This window comes from Symsagittifera roscoffensis, chromosome 9, assembly GCF_963678635.1.
Source record: "Symsagittifera roscoffensis chromosome 9, txSymRosc1.1, whole genome shotgun sequence".
Taxonomy (NCBI): domain Eukaryota; kingdom Metazoa; phylum Xenacoelomorpha; order Acoela; family Convolutidae; genus Symsagittifera; species Symsagittifera roscoffensis.
Window position 1 is genome coordinate 28,427,573 of NC_087070.1, and position 19,981 is coordinate 28,447,553.

The following is a 19,981-nucleotide window of genomic DNA, read 5'->3' on the forward strand; positions in this document are numbered from 1 at the left end:
TTGTTATATCAGTTACTTTGATTATTATTACAAGTATTACACTCAATCTTTTCTCAACTTGGCCGTTTTATGGCAACCCCAAAAGAAAACAACCTCAGATGCAAAAACTGATGCTCAAAAAAAGCTGAGGCTCAGAGAAGGCATATTACTGTGCTCAGTTGTTTCAATTAAGTTATATCGATGGTTTTAATAAGAATTCGAAGAAAATTGTCCAATTAGCCTCGTGTGGTAATTCAGAAGCTATTAGCCAGGTTAAAAAGTTAAGGGCCATTATAACGACCTGCATCATTTATGAATCATTGAAGCATTGGCAAATTTGAAGCAAACACTTACCAATGCTAACTTCTCACCACGAGTCAGTTCCATAACTTTCTGAAACTCAATTTACTTTATGGCTCATTTCCTCAATTATCTCAAATGTCGTCTTCAAGTTTCGGCCGTCTGCTTCAAAAATGAAACCTTCAGAAGTGAACAGAAATAATTCTGGTAACTTCCCAAATGTTATAATTCCCAAATGCCATAAAAATGAATTTTTTTCACAAATGCCATAAATTTTGATTGAAACTCAAATGCTTTCTATCAACAATCAATTCTGCTTTTTATGAGGAATAAAAACGTGTGAACAAGACTTGGAATTAATTACTTCCAAGCAAATGTTGAGCAACAAATTTGCAAGAAAAACTGATTACAAAAACTAAGTAAGAGCAAGCTTATGCTTTCAATGAAATGTTAAAATTTCTTCAACAATTGAATAAACAACTTTAAAATTTTACTAAGAAAAGAAACTCGCACGTGAGGCTAGGTGCAGCTTGCACAGCTCCGTTCTGGCTATTCACCTATCCTGAATAGCTACTTAATAGCTTCTATCCTCCATAGCTACAGGATTGACCCAAGTGCTAAATATCTGCATCGTTTGTAATCTTGGATCCCATGATTTGCACCATTTATTCAAATGTCCTAGCAGACATGCAGATCTCAACATCCTCATTCTATGGACTGGCCCCCTGCTTGCAGCTGAATTCCTTCAGATCACATAGCATGTAGGAACGGCAGAGCTAAACTCCCTTCAAGAATTAATTAGCTGACGGAGGATGCTGACCTCTCAACAGCACAACAAAACGAAGAAACGCTCAGATGAGCCCGTAGTTAAAACGTCGTTTAAGTAACCCGCACACATGGCATGCCCTACCTATCCCGTCAGGGGCCAATAACACTAGACTGGGGACGAGACGAAACCATTAAGGCCGAAAAAAGTTAACACAATATCGTCTAGAGTCAGCGAGGTTACTACAATCAAAACAATTTAAATCACTGGACTTAATTGATACTCACGCGTTTTGCGAGAACGTTCACAAAAACAGAATTCCAGAACAATTGATAATCAAATTTAATCATAATCAATTAACACTGGAAAGAACAAAAAGTTCATTTGTTGCGACCATTGAAATGGAGAGGAACTTTATATTGGGATACGTCTCCCAATAATCTAGGTACCACTAATAGCCTATCAGCCGTGAGTCTATCATAATAAAAAATATCATAATTTATTTCTCAATTTCGCAATTTGTTTGAAGTGTTTTTGTTATCGTAGTCTAATTTGGAGCGAGTAAAGCAGGCAGGAAAAGCGAAAATCTGTTTATTAGGCTATATTTACTTTTCGAAATTTGAATATTAAAATTTCAGCTGAGTAAAACAATATTTTGAAGGCTGATTTGGCACTTCCTCAGCACTTTCTGGGCTACTTGCACATCAACCGACAAACTTCAGCGACAGAACAACAACTAAAGAGCTGAAAATTCTGTGTGTGGTGTCAGCTGCTCTGTTTTGATTCGGGGAACAACGGGAATGATTAAGTTCCCATAGGCAGAGTTCTGAGTGACAAAGAAACAGTCAGATATCAAATTTGCGTGATTCCATGCCGCCTGCTGCTGCTCCACCAAAGAGCGCACTGGCTGCTGATGCTGGTTGTTAGCTCCAGTATTCTGCACTTGCTGTGAAACCAAAAGAGTACTGGTCTGGTCTAGAGAGGTAGGAGGGGGTGGTGGAGGAATGCCGGCAGACGAGATGACTGTATGACTCCTTGATCGTTGGGGGGTAGGAGTAGACGAGCTCTAAGAAGAAACATGAAATGCCTACCAAATCCAAAACATAGGAATGATGCGCAACTAGGGCTTTTTTTTCAGTTTCCCAGATATTTTTTAGTTTCCCAGCCCTCCTGAAAATTTGCTACATACAAATTAGTTTAAAATTGTAAAAGCGGCAACTTGCATGTTGAAATTCGTCCAGTTGTTCTCGGTGACATCTTTTAGTATGTTGCAGTAAAGCAGAACTAATTTTAATGGCATTATAGCAGAAATCAAAAGGAAGTAAAGAGACCCACATGGGTCGACAGTACTACGATACGCATCATAGGTACAAGATAAAAAAATTAAATAAATTAATTTGCTAACGCGACTGTTAATCACGACACATTCGTAGAGGCCGATCGCAGGGGAGGGAATTTCTCTTCGGTGAAATTACAATTTTAATACTTTGAGAGAATCGGTAAAAGCAAAAAATCTGTTAACCTGAGCCAAGGCAAGGAGAAATCGAAAATTTGAATCAATTTTTTCCTAATATAGGACATCAAATAGCTGAGAAAATTAAATCATCTCAAAAACTTCATAAGAAACGGTTACTTAATAGTTTTTGTCTCATGAAAACAAGCGAAAAAGAAATCTCCTCGACTTTCCGAAACTTTCAAACAAAATACAGTTGTGATTTTTCTGGGTTAAATACTTTTGTCATAAAAAAGATAGAAATGGCAATAATAAAAACACTGACAAAATTAAAAACAAATGCTTAGCTTAAAATTTTTTTCCAGACTGTCTTAAAGTAGCCATAATAACATCAGTTCAAAAAAGTGGAACAAAAGAAATCCAGAAAACTATAGGCCAATATCTCTTACCAGTTTTCAGCAAAATTGTCGAAAAGTTTCTCCATAAACGCATTATTGATTTCGTAGATAAACATGGTGTTTTGACTCAAAACCAATTTGGGTTCAGACCTAAATTGACAACAAAAGATGTTTTGGTAAACTTCATTGAAATCATGCGAAATGATTGGGAATTTCACGGTTATGTACCACGTGCAACTATAGATCTCAAAAAAGCGTTTGATATTTTCAAATGATACAATTCTACAAAAAAGATTGAGAACTGCGAACTACGGGTACCATAAAAGAAACTGTTGAATTCTTATTTGACAAATAGATCACAAGTAGTCAAAATAGGCTCTTTTGAGAAAATAGGGAATCTGGTGTACCGAAGACATTGATAACGAACCGGTATAATTTAGAGTGATTTCGACCATTGAAAAAATCCAAATTCACACTTGGTAATAGAAGTTATCAAGGCTTTCATGGGATTAAAACACATGAAGAAAAGAAAACAAGCTATACTCCGTGAAAGCAACTTCAAATGAGTTACTACAGATCAGAAGGCACATTTATGAAAAATATTATTGGAGAAAGAAAGACATCAATATGAGCACTTATTAAGATAAGCATTGGAAAAAAAGTGGACCCTAGTACAAAACAATCCTTGCAAGCTAGCTTGTGAAAGAAAAAAGATCTATAATACGCTGCTAAAATTTCACCTTTTGCAATTTTTAACCTCTGTTTACAGAATGGCGCTAAAAAACTACTTAGGCGCACTACTGAAAAATGGCGCACTACTTTTATTTGAGCACAACTAACTTTTCACGGCTTAAAGCCAGCTTAAATAAGCTATTGTAAGCCTACACGATCACGCCATATTAGTTCAAAAATTTCAAACCGGGTTTTCCTCGAATGTGAAAAAAATTCTTATGTCATTCAAATCACGATTGAAAGGTCTTTAATATGATATATCACGCGATTCTTTCCAATAATTATTTGTGGTACAAGATTTTGCGTGGAAAAAAAAGATAAAACACACCATAATGCAGAGTTCCTCCCCATTTCTTAAATGGTTGGAACCATAACTTAATTCCAGTTCGAGGAACATAGTTATATGTAGATATTATTTGGATATATTTTAGATACAACTTAACTAGTTCTAGTTTGAGGAACTAAATTTGTTTTTATATACCTTGGGTCGAGCATTCATATCGCCATGTCCATCATCAACATATCAATTTTTTTTATTATGGTGATGTTTCTGTCTCGTCAGATGGGGTTGGCGGTAACATGCATTGTCGAACTGCAGCTCTCAATGATTAACGGTTTCCCGATCAGTATGTGTAAGGCAACGTTCCTTGATATCATACTTTCACACAATCTAACAAATTCTTTCTAGGTTCCCACAATTTTTGATGGATGAGATCGTGATTTCACTGGCCATTTTGTAGCATGAAGCAAACGGAGCGTGTTCAACATGACCAAACCAGCTGAAGCGTCTGCTTTGAAGGACGTTGATAACGTCACACACGCCGAGTTTATCAGGAAAAAAGATGAAGCTCATGACCACCAGGCTCAACACCGCAGATCCAGAGAATCATTGCACGGTCAGCCGTTGCAGATGTCATACATTCGGACCCCAAGTTTCACTTCCGTACAGCATCGTTGATCGCACACTGGAGAACATTTTTGCAGCTGTTTTAAACGAGATGTGCCTCGAAGTTATTACATGGAGTAGATTCCTAAACCTACACCAGGCCGAGCAACATCGGGCAGCGATTGTACTATCACAGTCCCCGTCAGCACAGCATGTCATCCAGGTGGCAAAAATTTGGCTCAATATTGAGCGTTATCTCATCAACTTCAAACATATTCGAAGGGCGACAGTCGATGGGGCGTAACCATCCAGTGCATCTGGGTCAAATAAATTCTGGGTTTGATACCAGCCGCCTATATTCCGCAGGAAATTTTGTGATCCGACAACCTGGACTGAGAGCAAGCAATTGAAATGCTTTCAACACCTTTACGACAGACAGTGCAAGGGGGGTACTTCCCAGAGTCCTTGAGGTATCAGGACCGATGCCTGAGATCAAGAACTTTGCCTTTTTCATGTTGACTTGGAGAATTTTAATCTCCGTGCCAGTCGTAGCTTCCTTTCATAAGCTTTCCTGATGTAGCTTCCTTTCATTAGAAATTACCGGAAAGCTTTGCGTGCTGAGTGACCAATATCGGGCAATTATTCATGGTTGATTTCACCATAGGTCCACTGTGTTTTGTTGATGAGCAATCTCATCATAGCTCGTCCGTGTGGGCCATACGTCGCAGTCTGGTCGAATTGTCGGATACACTCAAGCTCGTTGGGTGAGTGTTGGGATTCTGGAGATGTGGTGGACTGGCTCACGAGGAAGTTGATTTCATATCTTGGCGAGTGTCTTCGTGTTGTGACTCTGTGATCGGTATCAGCGACAACTTAGACTGTCCAAACAAGGATCGTGTCGGTTAGCCTTATAGTTCCTTTCTTGACATTCCGCGACTTCACAATGTGTGTGTAGATGGATTGTCCAAGCAGGAATTCAATTGTGTCGGGCTTGTCGAAAGTTGGAACTACTAAGTTGCAGTGGCTGACCTTTCATAGCTCTGTGGCTGCGATTTGTGTATTTGGATGCTCGAGATCCATGATGTTTTCAAACACCACACAGGAAACTGTTACCAGACTTTGGTAGAATTGTGAGATTCATTCGACCATGGGTAGACATAGCGTTCTTCTGATTAACTCTACTTATGCGATCTGGAGCTCCTGTAGGTTTGATTGCAAGCCGGTGCATGGCCTGTAGTGTGATGACGTTCGTCTGAGCACAAATTGTCATCGAGCGCCCTTATGTGATGAACTCAGCCGTTCTGAGATCAAACTTTGACATTTGCCGTTGGAAGAACTGTGATAGTTCCAGTTCGGTTGATCTGAAGAGCATCTATCGTCACTGCGAGATGAGACTAGGGTTGGCTAGAACTGCCGTGAAGAGATGTATGATGCTTCTTTTGACATGTCTTACACAGCGATGTTGAAGGACATTGCTGGATGCCGTGACTGGTAGACACAATTCAAGCACATCCTATTGTTGGTCACAAATTTCTTTCTTTCTGATGTTATCATCGATCTGTATTTCGCACACAGCCTATTGGATATCACTCTTGGCAAATTTGAACTTTACACTGTGGTAAAGAGAAGCCATTCTTATCGGTTCTTTTCTGTTAAGAGCATTTACTGCTCACGCTCAAAGTTATTGGGTCTGAAATGAGATCCTTGAACCACCTCTAAAGACCTGACTCTGTTCTCTAAGAACACCATGCGTTGATCGAAAACAAGAGCTTCAGTCCCATCGTTAGCAGTTCTCATGCCACAAATTGTTTTCTACAGACTTTCCGGGTGCCTTAAAGGACTGCGAATTGTTATTGAAGACTGAGTGTAGCTGACAAAGCTGATACACATTCTCCGTTCGAACTGCAGTGAAACCGTTAAAAGCTTTCGAAGGATGACTTGATTAATTTTTTATTTTGGCTCTACCATTTGAAGCGCTACCTCGTAGTTGCTTTCTGTCGTCTCTAAGTTCATGATGAGCTTAGAAGCAAGCAACTCTTGAGATACATCAACTTCTGAACCGGTGACAGCTCATCATTGGCATGGACAGTCGATAGAAATTGATCAATGAAGCTTAGCCAGGCAGTGAAACTGCCTCTGAAGCTAGGCATATTGATCTGAGGCAATCTTGGTGTAATCCTTGCAGGTTCAATCTGCGCGATTGCAACAAGGTTGATAGGCTGACTTGATGCGGCTAACATTCTCTTTGCGGCTTGCAGAGTTTGGCGAGCAGCCTTCTGTGTATCCTGACATTGATCGATTATTTGATCGTATTCTGCATCAGCCGTGATAGCGTCAAGTAGCTCGTGATCAGCAATTGAGGTTTGAGCCAAGCAAGGCTCAAGCTCGGTTGTTTCATTGCTCAACTCGTCTTAGTTACAACTGAGGCTAGCACAAAGGTAGCTGACTTGAGAAACTTGCCGTTTCAGAACTCGCAGACAGTTTCATTGAGCTCTTTCAAGCTTCTCCATCAAAAAAGGGATAAAAAAATGGGCCCTTCCGTCAAGCGATGGTCCATGCACAGGTAAGATAGGGCCATAACGACGCTATATAAATACATCGGCAACAATTTATGAATAAATCAAGTCAATTTTGAAGCATCGCGAGAATTGTCAAATGAAATCTACCCTCCTCGATTATAGCACAGATGAAATTGTCTATGTTGGATGTATTTTTAAATTTTTCTACCCCCTGATGCAGAAGTGCAAAACTCCTCAGAAGTGCAAAACTTACTTTGTTCTTATAAAGTTTATTGTGTTCGAGTATGATTCGTTCGTTTCGCTTAGTTTCTCTGCTAGTTTCTGAAAGGTTTTTGTAGAGCCTGGTGCTGCTCCTCCGGTACACGCAAAAATTAGTGAACAAAGCTGCTGTGTTCTGTATCCATAACTCTTTGTTGGTATTCTAATGTTTTAATACTCTCATATTTGTAGGCATCAGATATAGTTTTAGGGCGGGATTTAGCATGGGGGTTGAAAACTTTTAAATCGAAAATGTTCGGCTGAATCGGCCTCACCAGAGTCCATTTGCCTTGATGTCAAATCGAGCGTTGACTTCGGTAGTGGTTGTTTGGTTGTGAAAGCTTTCGCCTTGCAACGATTGAAGTTTCGGCTCTATTTCAACATCATGGCATACTTCGTCCAGGAGTGTCGCAAAGGTATCACGAATTTCATTATGTCTTAGGTGAGTGTATCCAGGAACTCGATCAAAGGGATTATCCCTTTTCCGTACATAGCCATTGCAAGGGGATCACCTTGCGTTGTGCCAACGGTAATAGTCAAAACTGTGATATTGACATAAATTTGAGGGATGTTTATATGAGTTGGCCAGCGCATGTTGTAGTGCTGGACAAAGGACTTCTACAATTTTTTAGAGCAAGTTCTCTATTGAGCAAGTTGAAGGCATTTTCTGCGTCAATAAGTAGTATGCTGTCCGTTTCCGGTTTCTCAAAGTCGTTCCTCAAGCTGTGGATAGCATATTCGATTCCACACTTCTGGCCTAAGCAGAGTTGGAAATTTTTTCCGACATTTTTAAGGTCTGCTTTTATACATTGGGTGATTGTTTTGCCAATTATTCGTCTCAGAACCTCGCCTATACCAATGATCCTCACCCCTGAATTTTTGTCCGGAGGTATCAGAATGTCTTGGCGTTTATTTGTTCGAATATAGAGGGGTGGTATGGCATTGTCTTCACTAACTTCAATTATATAGTCAGTAGTCAGTGTTCGCTGTTTTGGCTTCGATGTGTTTTTCTTTGAAGATACTAAGGACTGTTTTTCCTTCAATGACTTCGTTCAGGGGAATAACTCCTTTTGTTTTATTGTATAAAAGGTAGCCAATGGCGGCAGATATTTTGCCTTACTCATTAGTTCATCGATTTGTTTAACTTCCTCGTTTATTTCGCACTTCTTCTGTTTTGGATGTCTAATTTGGAGAGCTTTCGCTTCAGTGATAAGTTCGTCTAGTCGGCCTTGTTTCCATAGAATTATGCGGCGGCTGAGAGTTTTTGAATTAGATCCATTTGTTTCTGATTTAGTTTTGGGCAGCAGCAGATGTGGGAGAATCATTGCTGTTTTCATTGCGACGTTAGAATTTGGTGTTTCTTCTACTAATGACAGCAGCTTCTCGCTCAGTAATTCTATGAACTCGAAGCCGGGCTTGTTCTTGCTTAGAACTATTTAGCGCAGTTTCCAGTTTATGAAAATTGTACATGTCGTTTATTTTAAATTCAAGTTCTTGGTCGATAAGTTTCCAGGGGTCAGAGGGGACTGTAGTGATTGCTACGGGGCGATGGATTAGATTGAGTTGCGTTGGGCAGTACGTTTGTTTCGGTTGTAGCCAGTGATGTTTCTTCTTCAGTTGTAATGGCGGTTGTGCTTGGTGGTCTGTTGGTGGAGTTGGACCCTTTTGCAAAGTTCTCGGGATGCATTGTATGCAGGAGAACCCATCGTAATAAAATTTGCTGCTGTAGCCCACTACATGAGACATGGATGTAAGCTTTGCAAATGACACACCATATGCCTCCTTTTCGAACCCGAATGAATTCTTCGCAATAGCTGAAAAGCGACTGTATCGTATGAAAATTGAATTAATCATGATTTAGTTTTATAAATTGCGGGTCAGTGAAAAGAATAAATTATGGGAAAATTAGCATGCATTTTAATAAAAACTAAATTACAAAAGGGGCCCTTCCGTTTAGTTACGGTAAGTGCACAAGCTGGATAGGGCCATACCAGCGATATAAAAATGCATATATATCAGCAATGAAGTCATAAATCAGCATTAAATGCATCGTCGTAATGTTAATTTATCTTAGCCGTCCTTCCTCTACAATAGCGCTTATGGAGTGGTCGATAAATTGAACTTTGCGTAGCGATCTGCACCCCCTTATACAAAGTATAGAGCGCATGCGTTTTTAATTGAGTTTACTTGTGAACAAATTAACTTATCATTCAAAACATGTTTTGTTTGCTCCAACAGATGGAGTTATCTTCATTTGATGCATTTTATGTAGTGGCCATACCAATTTGGAATTTAGTTCGGGTGCAAAGAAAATTTTGAGGGATGGCAAGAATGTTTTTCCTTTTCTGTTAGTCGAAAATATTCGTGCCTCCTGACATTTTGCACAGTTTGGCAGCTATTAGTTGCGCTGGATTGCCTCGAATTACATTTTGGTAAGTCTTTCATAAATGCAGTTCCGTATTCCTTGAGCCAAAAAATGGCTTGAATTACTGCAAGAAAAGCGCCCATTGCTAGACCGTTAACTGTTCTTTTTTATTGTTATTTTCCGGCATGTCCGTTAGTTTAGTTTTTTTAGCCATGTTTACACCTAGTCAATATATATAATCATACTTTTTTATTCAAATCCGGCATGTCCGTTAGTTGAGTTTTTTTAGCCATGTTTACACCTAGTCAATATATATAATCATACTGCTTAGATCAGCTTGTTTGAATTGTTTCGAAAAAAAAATTTGAACTACAAGCATAAAAAGGCCACCAACACTCATGAATAAGCCCAAGTTCAGTACAATTTCACTTAATTCAAGCTTAGTGTACACATACACAAGAAGTCGTCTTTGAAAGGGCAGCAGCAGAAGCATCACTAGCAGCAGCAATTGACGGTAGGTGTGAAGATGGGGGAAGATATCTGGTACCGGCAACACCACTGGCACTAGCTGCGCGTCTAGGATCCCTACAACTGATCTTGTCAGAGCTGGAGTTGTTCATGAACCAGCTCAACACGGGTGCGCTTGTGGGAGGATTAGGCGCCGATGATGACGACATAGGGATAACATCGCTCCCCGCCGATTCCCCGGCAACTGTTGATGATACTGCGGGTGTGACTTTAACCAGCTGTTCCAAATCTGACTTCTGTTTCCGAACTTTTGCAATCATGGAGAGCCTTTTCGCTTTCAGCTCTTCGTCAGAAGGCATTTTATTTCACTGAAATAAGCCAGCCACTTGAATCATTTTTTCATAAATCAGATGGTTAGAAATTATCATGGTACCTGAAGTTGCTTTTAAAAGATAAGTTACAGTAGGTGTCCTTCTGTTAATCAGAAGGTCGAAAGTATCATAGTGACCGAGGTTGCAGTCAGTAGTCTCTTCATCACATTATCCAAACAAAATCCCCGGAAATTTCTAGGTATGGAAGAGTAAAGTAGAATGTGGATAGAAGTAAACAGTCAGATGGTTGGGAATCAAGCCATCCAGAATGAGAAAACTAACACCACAGAAAAAACCTGCAGAGTTGAAAATGACTCAAAAAAACTAACCTGATATGAGGCTACGGGTCTATCATATTATTATATAAAGCTGCGCTTCTGTTCTCTTGGCTCTATAATTAAAAAAATTCTTCGAAAGTAGTTTTATCATCATTAGTACCGCCTGGGACGAGGTCGAGGTTGGCATCAAAGAATGACTCTTCAGTTCAGTTCCCTTTCTGATCTTTTAGGCGTTTTGTCGCCTCTATCAATCAGCTCATGATGTACTCTTTTTCGATTAATTAGTCTCAAATTTATTAATATGTTTGTCCAGGTTGTTCTTGAAAGCGTTCAAGGTCTTCGAGTCAAATACTGCTCCTGGCAACATGTTCCAATCTGTAGCTGAAATCTCTGCGATTGGTAGTGGCACACAAAGAAAGTCTGTCAGAGCTGATTGGCAATATCAGGGGCAAACAACAGAGACCATTACAGACAAGGAAGGCAAAAGCAAGACGTGAGCAGAAGCTAAAGGCAGAGGAAGTGTCTGCGCTTCAAAGACAGGGGTGAGAAGAGTGTGATTTGTTTTGCTTTGTTCCTTGTGAGTTTCATTACTCGTAGCCATGTTAGCGCGGTCATCAATGCGCAAGTTATACGAAACAAAATATAACGGTAAAGCGTATCGCGTGTTTCTTTCAAATTCCCTGAACAAAGAGGAGCAACTGAAAGAACAGAAATTGTTGATAAAGAGAAGAGAAATACTAAACAACGATAATGTAGATCCGAAGTCGGTTCATATTAAATTTGGAACCTCGTATGTTAAGAATCAATTTTTTGATCTGGACGAGTGACCAGAAAAATCAACGGGAGAAATTAGTTTGTTATGTTATATCATATACAAATCCGAAAGACGTAAAGTTTAAGCAAATCATGCATCTATTAACACTTATGACATAATTTGTATAAGGGAAACAAAAAACGGCACACGAAAAAAGGCTGTCAGAGCTTATTGGCAATATCAGGGGCAAACAACAGAGACCATTACAGACAAGGAGGAAGGCGAAAGCAAGACGTGAGCAGAAGCTGAAGGCAGAGGAAGTGTCTGCGCTTCGAAGACAGGGGTGAGAAGAGTGTGATTTGTTTTGCTTTGTGCCTTGTGAGTTTCATTACTCGTGGCCTGCAAAGCAATGACCAAAGAACTTTTGCCTGCTGTTTGGCTCAGACAATTTTTGAAAAAAAAACTAACCTGGAAAATTGTGTTAAACTATTTAAAATTCTTTAAGAAAAGTTCAAGTAACTGTACATAGACTGAAGTTTCTGATAAAATGTCTGAAAAACGATCTAATTCCGGAATTTTTGATGTTTAAGGTCCCTGAGAACCAAGTTTTTTTGGACCAAGCTGGGTATATTTTTCAATTGAAAATACCAAAGACTGAAAATTCTAGGGCAAATCAGGATAGGAAAAGGTACGAGGAGATGCTAATGAAAGCAAGATCATTGGTGCAAGAAGAAATTGAAAAACAGTGGTGGGCATCCATTTTCCGCTTCGTGAGGCGTCAAGTTGAGGCAAGCTTAAAGACAGAATCAGAAAACCATAGAAAAAAGTTAGAAAAACTGTCCGAGAGACAAGATAAACTTCTTGGGAGGAGAAATGAGCGATCAATTAGGGTACTTGATAACATTGAACAGCCTGGATGGGTATATGAAGTGCTATCAATGGGCCCGAAGCATCCCATTAGAGACAAATTTAACGAAACACACTTTTGCCGGATATCGAGATTTTCCTCTCACATTTAAAAAATCAAAAAACACCTGGTGAATCGTTATGTGAAATAGAAGCCGCGGCAAAGGCATATGCAAAAAACGTAAGGCAAACCCCAAGAGACAATGCCGTTAAAAAAACGAGAAATTATTTCAAAGATAATGGATTGCTGGCTGTGCCTTTTGATAAGGGGGTTGGTAATTGCATAATGAGGAAACAAATGTATGAATCAAAGCTGGAATCCTTGTTGCACAATACTGAACTATAGAAGCTGCGCCCCAACTCAGTATATTCTTAGTGTTATCCAAGGCACTGTACACAGGATTTTTAGGAGTACATCTAGCTTGGAGCAATTTGATAAGGCTATGGAAACTAATAGGGCGCAATGGCTGACAAATCAGTACCCTGAAAATTGGTCCGCAAAAGTGGCTTCAGATGCCTAGTGCAAAATCATCGAGGGTAAGGGCAAGCCCCTGGATAGTGAGAGGTGTTTGTCAACTCAATCACCAAAGGATGTGAAACCCCTAATGCTGATGGTGCAATATAGAGATAACCAGAGCCAATATTTTGCAAGAAGGTTACGAAAATTAACTAATGTTCAAGTGGTTTTCACCACAAGAAAACTAGAATCATGTTTAGCATCACTGAAGTCATTATTTTCTAATGACCTCAAGTCAAGAATGGTTCATAAACTGTCATGTAGCGGATGCACTTCCACCTATGTCGGACAAACTGTTCGACATTTGACCACTAGAATTGAGCAACATAAGAAAGCCGACTCACCGGTAGGCCTCCACCTTCAGCAATGCCAACTTGAGGGAAAAAGCGCAGATCTTAGTTGGTAAATTATAAATAGAACAAGCAACCAAACAAAATTGTTAACACTAGAGGCAATACACATCTAGAAAGGGAAACCGGGCTTGAACACGCGCGATGAGTTTAGGAACAGGGAGTTAACTCTGAAAATTTAGTCCCAAAATAGTTTTGGTTTTTCATTTAAAACGTAAATGTCTAATTCAAAATTATGACTCAGAAACTTCCAGAAAATTTAAATTAAAACTGTTTATTTAATTTTAGAGGTTAAAAGTATTTTATTCTTAATAGTAATTTAGAGGTCAACTGTGTTTGGCTAATTTTTTAACATGATGGCTTAGAACCAAAACGTATGTGAATTATTGTGAATAACATTTTTAAATTGATGTTTTATCGTCATTTAGATTAGTTTATTGTAAAAATCCTGACGATGCACATAATTGTGAAAACGTTTGAAAAATACTTTTTAACAAAAATTTCTTCTATTTTGAACATTTCGATCATTGTTCCTCGCCTTCTGCGGTCATCAACTGACGGTAGTTCTGGTTTCTTTAACCTTTCATTGTAGCTTAGTGTACCAGCCCTTAGTACACTGACAATAACATTGTCAATGTACTAAGGACGAAGCCCTTGACCATTCGTGTCGTTCGCCGTTGCACATTTTCGATTAATCTTGTATTTTTATTTAATTGCGGGTACCAGGCTTGATTACAGAATTCCAAATGAGGCCTTATGAGGCCTTTATGAACATTTACAAATTCAGGTTTTGTCATTTTAATGAATTTTTTCTTAAATACTGAGATGATAGAATTTGCCTTTTCAATTTTCGCAAAAATATGAGAGTCAAAGGAGAGTTTACTATCAATGATCACTCAAAGGTCTCTTTCTTCTCCTACCATTTCAAGTTGCTTATGTAAAGTTCATTTGATCTTGTTTCATGATTTGATCCTCCAATTGAGATTATCATATGTACACATTTATCTTCATTGAAATGAAAAGGCTATTTTTTGACCATTCTTCCAATTTTCATAGGTTTGCTCTATTTGCTGCAATCATGGCAGAGATATTTGGATTATGTGCAAAAGCTGTCAATACTGGGTGCACAGTGGATTTGTTGGATACAGCATGGACGACTACAAGTTTCTGCAGAGGTCAAAAAATGTTATTTTTCTTTGCGACGTATGTATTCCAGCAGCCAAGAAAAATATGTGTGAAGAATCAACATCTATATCAGAGGAACTGCTTGAGCTGAAGACATCAGTTGAGGAGGTGAAGGCCGCGATTGGTGCGTTGAGCCAGCCTTCCGCGCCAAATCTCGAAGCTAAGTTTTCTTCTGCTGTTGATTCTGTTAAATCCTTGAGTGAAAATGAAGTCAAAATTAGAGTCAGTGGTATTCCGGAATTTAAAATTGAAAAGGATTTAAATGGTTCTTGCGCTCAAAATCCCACAAGGAAAGAAATGTAGATCATGAAGAAGCAAACATATTGGGAGTTATTGAAAATCTGGGTTTGAGTTCCGTAGGAGTATCGGGATTCCGCCACCTAGGTAAATTTGATCCAACCAGACTGAAGCCGAGACAATTATTAGTAAAGTTCTCAGATATTTACACTGTAGAAAAAATGTTAGCGCGGTCATCAATGCTCAAGTTATACGAACCAAAATATAACGGTAAAGCGTATCGCGTGTTTCTTTCAAATTCCCTGAACAAAGAGGAGCAACTGAAAGAACAGAAATTGTTGATAAAGAGAAGAGAAATACTAAACAACGATAATGTAGATCCGAAGTCTGTTCATATTAAATTTGGAGCCTCGTATCTTAAGAATCAATTTTTTGATCTGGACGAGTGACTAGAAAAATCAACGGGAGAAATTAGTTTGTTATGTTATAGCATATACAAATCCGAAAGACGTAAAGTTTTAGCAAATAATGCTTCTATTAACACTTATGACAAAATTTGTTTAAGGGAAACAAAAAACGGCACACAAAAAAGGCTGTCAGAGCTTATTGGCAATATCAGGGGCAAACAACAGAGACCATCACAGACAAGGAGGAAGGCGAAAGCAAGACGTGAGCAGAAGGTGAAGGCAGAGGAAGTGTCTGCGCTTCGAAGACGGGGGTGAGAAGAGTGTGATTTGTTTCGCTTTGTGCCTTGTGAGTTTCATTACTGGTGGCCTGCAAAACAATGACCAAAGTACTTTTGCCTGCTGTTTGGCTCAGACAATTTTTGAAAAAAAACTAACTTGGAAAATTGTGTTAAACTATTTAAAATTCTTTAAAAAAGTCCAAGAATCTGTACAAAGACTGAAGTTTCTGAGTAATTTACAGTCCCCGTGAACGGATTTTTTTCGGACCAAGCTGAGCATATTTTTAAACTGAAAGTTCTAGGGCAAATCAGGATAGGAAAATGTACGAGAAGATGCTAATGAAAGCAAGATCATTGGCGCAAAAAGAAATTGACGAACAGTGGTGGGCATCCAATTTCCGCTTCGTGAGGCGTCAAGTTGAGGCAAGCTTAAAGACAGCATCAGAAAACCATAGGAAAAAGTTAGAAAACTGTCCGAGACAAGATAAACCTCTTAGGAGGAGAAATGAGCGATCAATTAGGGTACTTGATAACATTGAACTGCCTGTATGGGTATATGAAAGGCTATGAATGGGCCCGAAGCATCCCATTAGAGACAAATTTAACGAAACACACTTTTGCCGCATATCGAGATTTTCCTCTCACAATTAAAAAATCAAAAATCATCTGGTGAAACGTTATGTGAAATAAAAGCCGCGGCAAAGGCATATGCAAAAATCGTAAGGTAAACCCCAAAAGACAATTCCGTTGAAAAAACTGGAAAATATTTCAAAGATAATGGATTGCTGGCTGTGCCTTTTGATAAGGGGGTTGGTAATTGCATAATGAGGAAAAAAATGAATGAATCAAAGCTGGAATCCTTGTTTCAATCTGCTCAGTTTATGAAAAAAGATGCATCCACTGATGAGGTAATACTGAAAGCTGTGAAGGAACTTATCAAAGAATTACTAGCTATGAACAAAAGAGACAAAATAAGTGATCAGTTATAATCTAAGATGAGATCAAAAGGGGGGCAACCCGCCCGTTTGTACGGTTTAGCTAAGGTACACAAGGCTGAGACACCCCTACGACCAGTACTATCAGTTCCAGGGAGCTCGTATGAGAATCTTAAAGAAATGCTTGCAAAGTTTTTTGACAACATCGATGGAGCCAATATAGAAACCAATACTAAAGAAGCCAGAAAACCAATTGAAAAAATTGCTCTAGATCCGGATGAAACCATAATATCTCTTGATGCGAAAAGTTTGTACACCAATGTCCGAAAGACAAGAAAAACTGTCCGAGAGACAAGATAAACCTCTTGGGGGGAGAAATGAGCGATCAGTTAGGATACTTGATAACATTGAACTGCCTGTATGGGTATATGAAAGGCTATGAATGGGCCCGAAGCATCCCATTAGAGACAAATTTAACGAAACACACTTTTGCCGCATATCGAGATTTTCCTCTCACAATTAAAAAATCAAAAAACATCTGGTGAAACGTTATGTGAAATAAAAGCCGCGGCAAAGGCATATGCAAAAAACGTAAGGCAAACCCCAAAAGACAATGTCGTTGAAAAAACTAGAAAATATTTCAAAGATAATGGATTGCTGGCTGTGCCTTTTGATAAGGGGTTGGTAATTGCATAATGAGGAAACAAATGTATGAATCAAAGCTGGAATCCTTGTTTCAATCTGCTCAGTTTATAAAAAAAGATGCAACCACTGATGAGGTAATACTGAAAACTGTGAAGGAACTTAACAAAGAATTACTAGCTATGAACAAAAGAGACAAAATAAGTGATCAGTTATAATCTAAGATGAGATCAACAGGGGGCAACCCGCCCGTTTGTACGGTTTAGCTAAGGTACACAAGGCTGAGACACCCCTACGACCAGTACTATCAGTTCCAGGGAGCTCGTATGAGAATCTTAAAGAAATGCTTGCAAATTTTTTTGACAACATCGATGGAGCCAATGTAGAAACCAATACTAAAGAAGCCAGAAAACCAATTGAAAAAATTGCTCTAGATCCGGATGAAACCATAATATCTCTTGATGCGAAAAGTTTGTACACCAATGTCCAAGAGACAAGAAAAACTGTCCGAGAGACAAGATAAACCTCTTGGGGGGAGAAATGAGCGATCAGTTAGGGTACTTGATAACATTGAACTGCCTGTATGGGTATATGAAGTGCTATCAATGGGCCCGAATCATCCCATTAGAGACAAATTTAACAACACACACTTTTGGCGCATATCGAGATTTTCCTCTCACAATTAAAAAAGCAAAAAACATCTGGTGAAACGTTATATGAAATAGAAGCCGCGACAAATTCTTATGCAAAAAACGTAAGGCAAACCCCAACAGACAATGCCATTGAAAAAACTGGAAAATATTTCAAAGATAATGGATTGCTGGCTGTGCCTTTTGATAAGGGGGTTGGTAATTGCATAATGAGGAAACAAATGAATGAATCAAAGCTGGAATCCTTGTTTCAATCTGCTCAGTTTATGAAAAAAGATGCTACCACTGATGAGGTAATACTGAAAGCTGTGAAGGAACTTAACAAAGAATTACTAGCTATGAACAAAAAAGACAAAATAAGTGATCAGTTATAATCTAAGATGAGATCAAAAGGGGGGCAACCCGCCCGTTTGTACGGTTTAGCTAAGGTACACAAGGCTGAGACACCCCTACGACCAGTACTATCAGTTCCAGGGAGCTCGTATGAGAATCTTAAAGAAATGCTTGCAAAGTTTTTTGACAACATCGATGGAGCCAATATAGAAACCAATACTAAAGAAGCCAGAAAACCAATTGAAAACATTGCTCTAGATCCGGATGAAACCATAATATCTCTTGATGCGAAAAGTTTGTACACCAATGTCCGAAAGACAAGAAAAACTGTCCGAGAGACAAGATAAACCTCTTGGGGGGAGAAATGAGCGATCAATTAGGATACTTGATAACATTGAACTGCCTGTATGGGTATATGAAAGGCTATGAATGGGCCCGAAGCATCCCATTAGAGACAAATTTAACGAAACACACTTTTGCCGCATATCGAGATTTTCCTCTCACAATTAAAAAATCAAAAATCATCTGGTGAAACGTTATGTGAAATAAAAGCCGCGGCAAAGGCATATGCAAAAATCGTAAGGTAAACCCCAAAAGACAATGCCTTTGAAAAAACTGGAAAATATTTCAAAGATAATGGATTGCTGGCTGTGCCTTTTGATAAGGGGGTTGGTAATTGCATAATGAGGAAACAAATGAATGAATCAAAGCTGGAATCCTTGTTTCAATCTGCTCAGTTTATGAAAAAAGATGCATCCACTGATGAGGGAATACTGAAAGCTGTGAAGGAACTTAACAAAGAATTACTAGCTATGAACAAAAGAGACAAAATAAGTGATCAGTTATAATCTAAGATGAGATCAAAAGGGGGGCAACCCGCCCGTTTGTACGGTTTAGCTAAGGTACACAAGGCTGAGACACCCCTACGACCAGTACTATCAGTTCCAGGGAGCTCGTATGAGAATCTTAAAGAAATGCTTGCAAAGTTTTTTGACAACATCGATGGAGCCAATATAGAAACCAATACTAAAGAAGCCAGAAAACCAATTGAAAAAATTGCTCTAGATCCGGATGAAACCATAATATCTCTTGATGCGAAAAGTTTGTACACCCATGTCCGAAAGACAAGAAAAACTGTCCGAGAGACAAGATAAACCTCTTGGGGGGAGAAATGAGCGATCAGTTAGGATACTTGATAACATTGAACTGCCTGTATGGGTATATGAAAGGCTACGAATGGGCCCGAAGCATCCCATTAGAGACAAATTTAACGAAACACACTTTTGCCGCATATCGAGATTTTCCTCTCACAATTAAAAAATCAAAAAACATCTGGTGAAACGTTATGTGAAATAAAAGCCGCGGCAAAGGCATATGCAAAAAACGTAAGGCAAACCCCAAAAGACAATGTCGTTGAAAAAACTAGAAAATATTTCAAAGATAATGGATTGCTGGCTGTGCCTTTTGATAAGGGGGTTGGTAATTGCATAATGAGGAAACAAATGTATGAATCAAAGCTGGAATCCTTGTTTCAATCTGCTCAGTTTATTAAAAAAGATGCAACCACTGTGAGGTAATACTGAAAACTGTGAAGGAACTTAACAAAGAATTACTAGCTATGAACAAAAGAGACAAAATAAGTGATCAGTTATAATCTAAGATGAGATCAACAGGGGGCAACCCGCCCGTTTGTACGGTTTAGCTAAGGTACACAAGGCTGAGACACCCCTACGACCAGTACTATCAGTTCCAGGGAGCTCGTATGAGAATCTTAAAGAAATGCTTGCAAAGTTTTTTGACAAAATCGATGGAGCCAATATAGAAACCAATACTCAAGAAGAAGGAAAACCAATTGAAAAAATTGCTCTAGATCCGGATGAAACCATAATATCTCTTGATGCGAAAAGTTTGTACACCAATGTCCGAGAGACAAGAAAAACTGTCCGAGAGACAAGATAAACCTCTTGGGGGGAGAAATGAGCGATCAGTTAGGGTACTTGATAACATTGAACTG

The 19,981-nt window shown here is 39.0% G+C and overlaps 3 protein-coding genes across 5 annotated transcripts in view; 1 reads left to right on the plus strand and 2 right to left on the minus strand.

Annotated features, from left to right (window-relative positions):
- LOC134854321 (protein rogdi homolog) overlaps positions 1-19,981 on the minus strand; it is a 438,231-nt gene that overhangs the window by 23,117 nt on the left and 395,133 nt on the right. For 2 of the 3 annotated variants that reach the window (XM_063870531.1, XM_063870530.1), the window contains exon 2: positions 334-374. In XM_063870531.1, the coding sequence (XP_063726601.1) occupies positions 334-366 (33 nt within the window). In that variant the 5' untranslated portion in view covers positions 367-374. The remainder of the gene's footprint in view (positions 1-333; positions 375-19,981) is intronic. The other variant, XM_063870529.1, reaches the window with a different exon arrangement.
- The window catches only part of LOC134854318 (E3 ubiquitin-protein ligase RNF14-like), a 360,494-nt gene that overhangs the window by 10,628 nt on the left and 329,885 nt on the right, over positions 1-19,981 (plus strand). The gene's annotated exons all lie outside the window — the stretch shown is intronic.
- On the minus strand, positions 1,622-10,523 carry LOC134854136 (uncharacterized). Its single transcript, XM_063870258.1, has 2 exons — positions 10,112-10,523; positions 1,622-2,111 (listed from the first exon to the last, which is right to left on the minus strand). Exons 1-2 carry the CDS (start codon positions 10,481-10,483, stop codon positions 1,782-1,784), a joined length of 702 nt encoding a protein of 233 aa, XP_063726328.1. The 5' UTR covers positions 10,484-10,523; the 3' UTR covers positions 1,622-1,781.

What these genes read in the sequence shown, in the direction of transcription:
- LOC134854136 (XM_063870258.1), bottom strand. Translation starts at nt 10,483, where the DNA reads ATGCCTTCTGACGAAGAGCTGAAAGCGAAAAGGCTCTCCATGATTGCA. An exon ending in TTTCAAAGACGACTTCTTGT is followed by an intron (nt 2,112 to 10,111) that starts GTATGTGTACAC and finishes GTTTCTTCTTAG; the next exon opens with AGCTCGTCTACTCCTACCCC.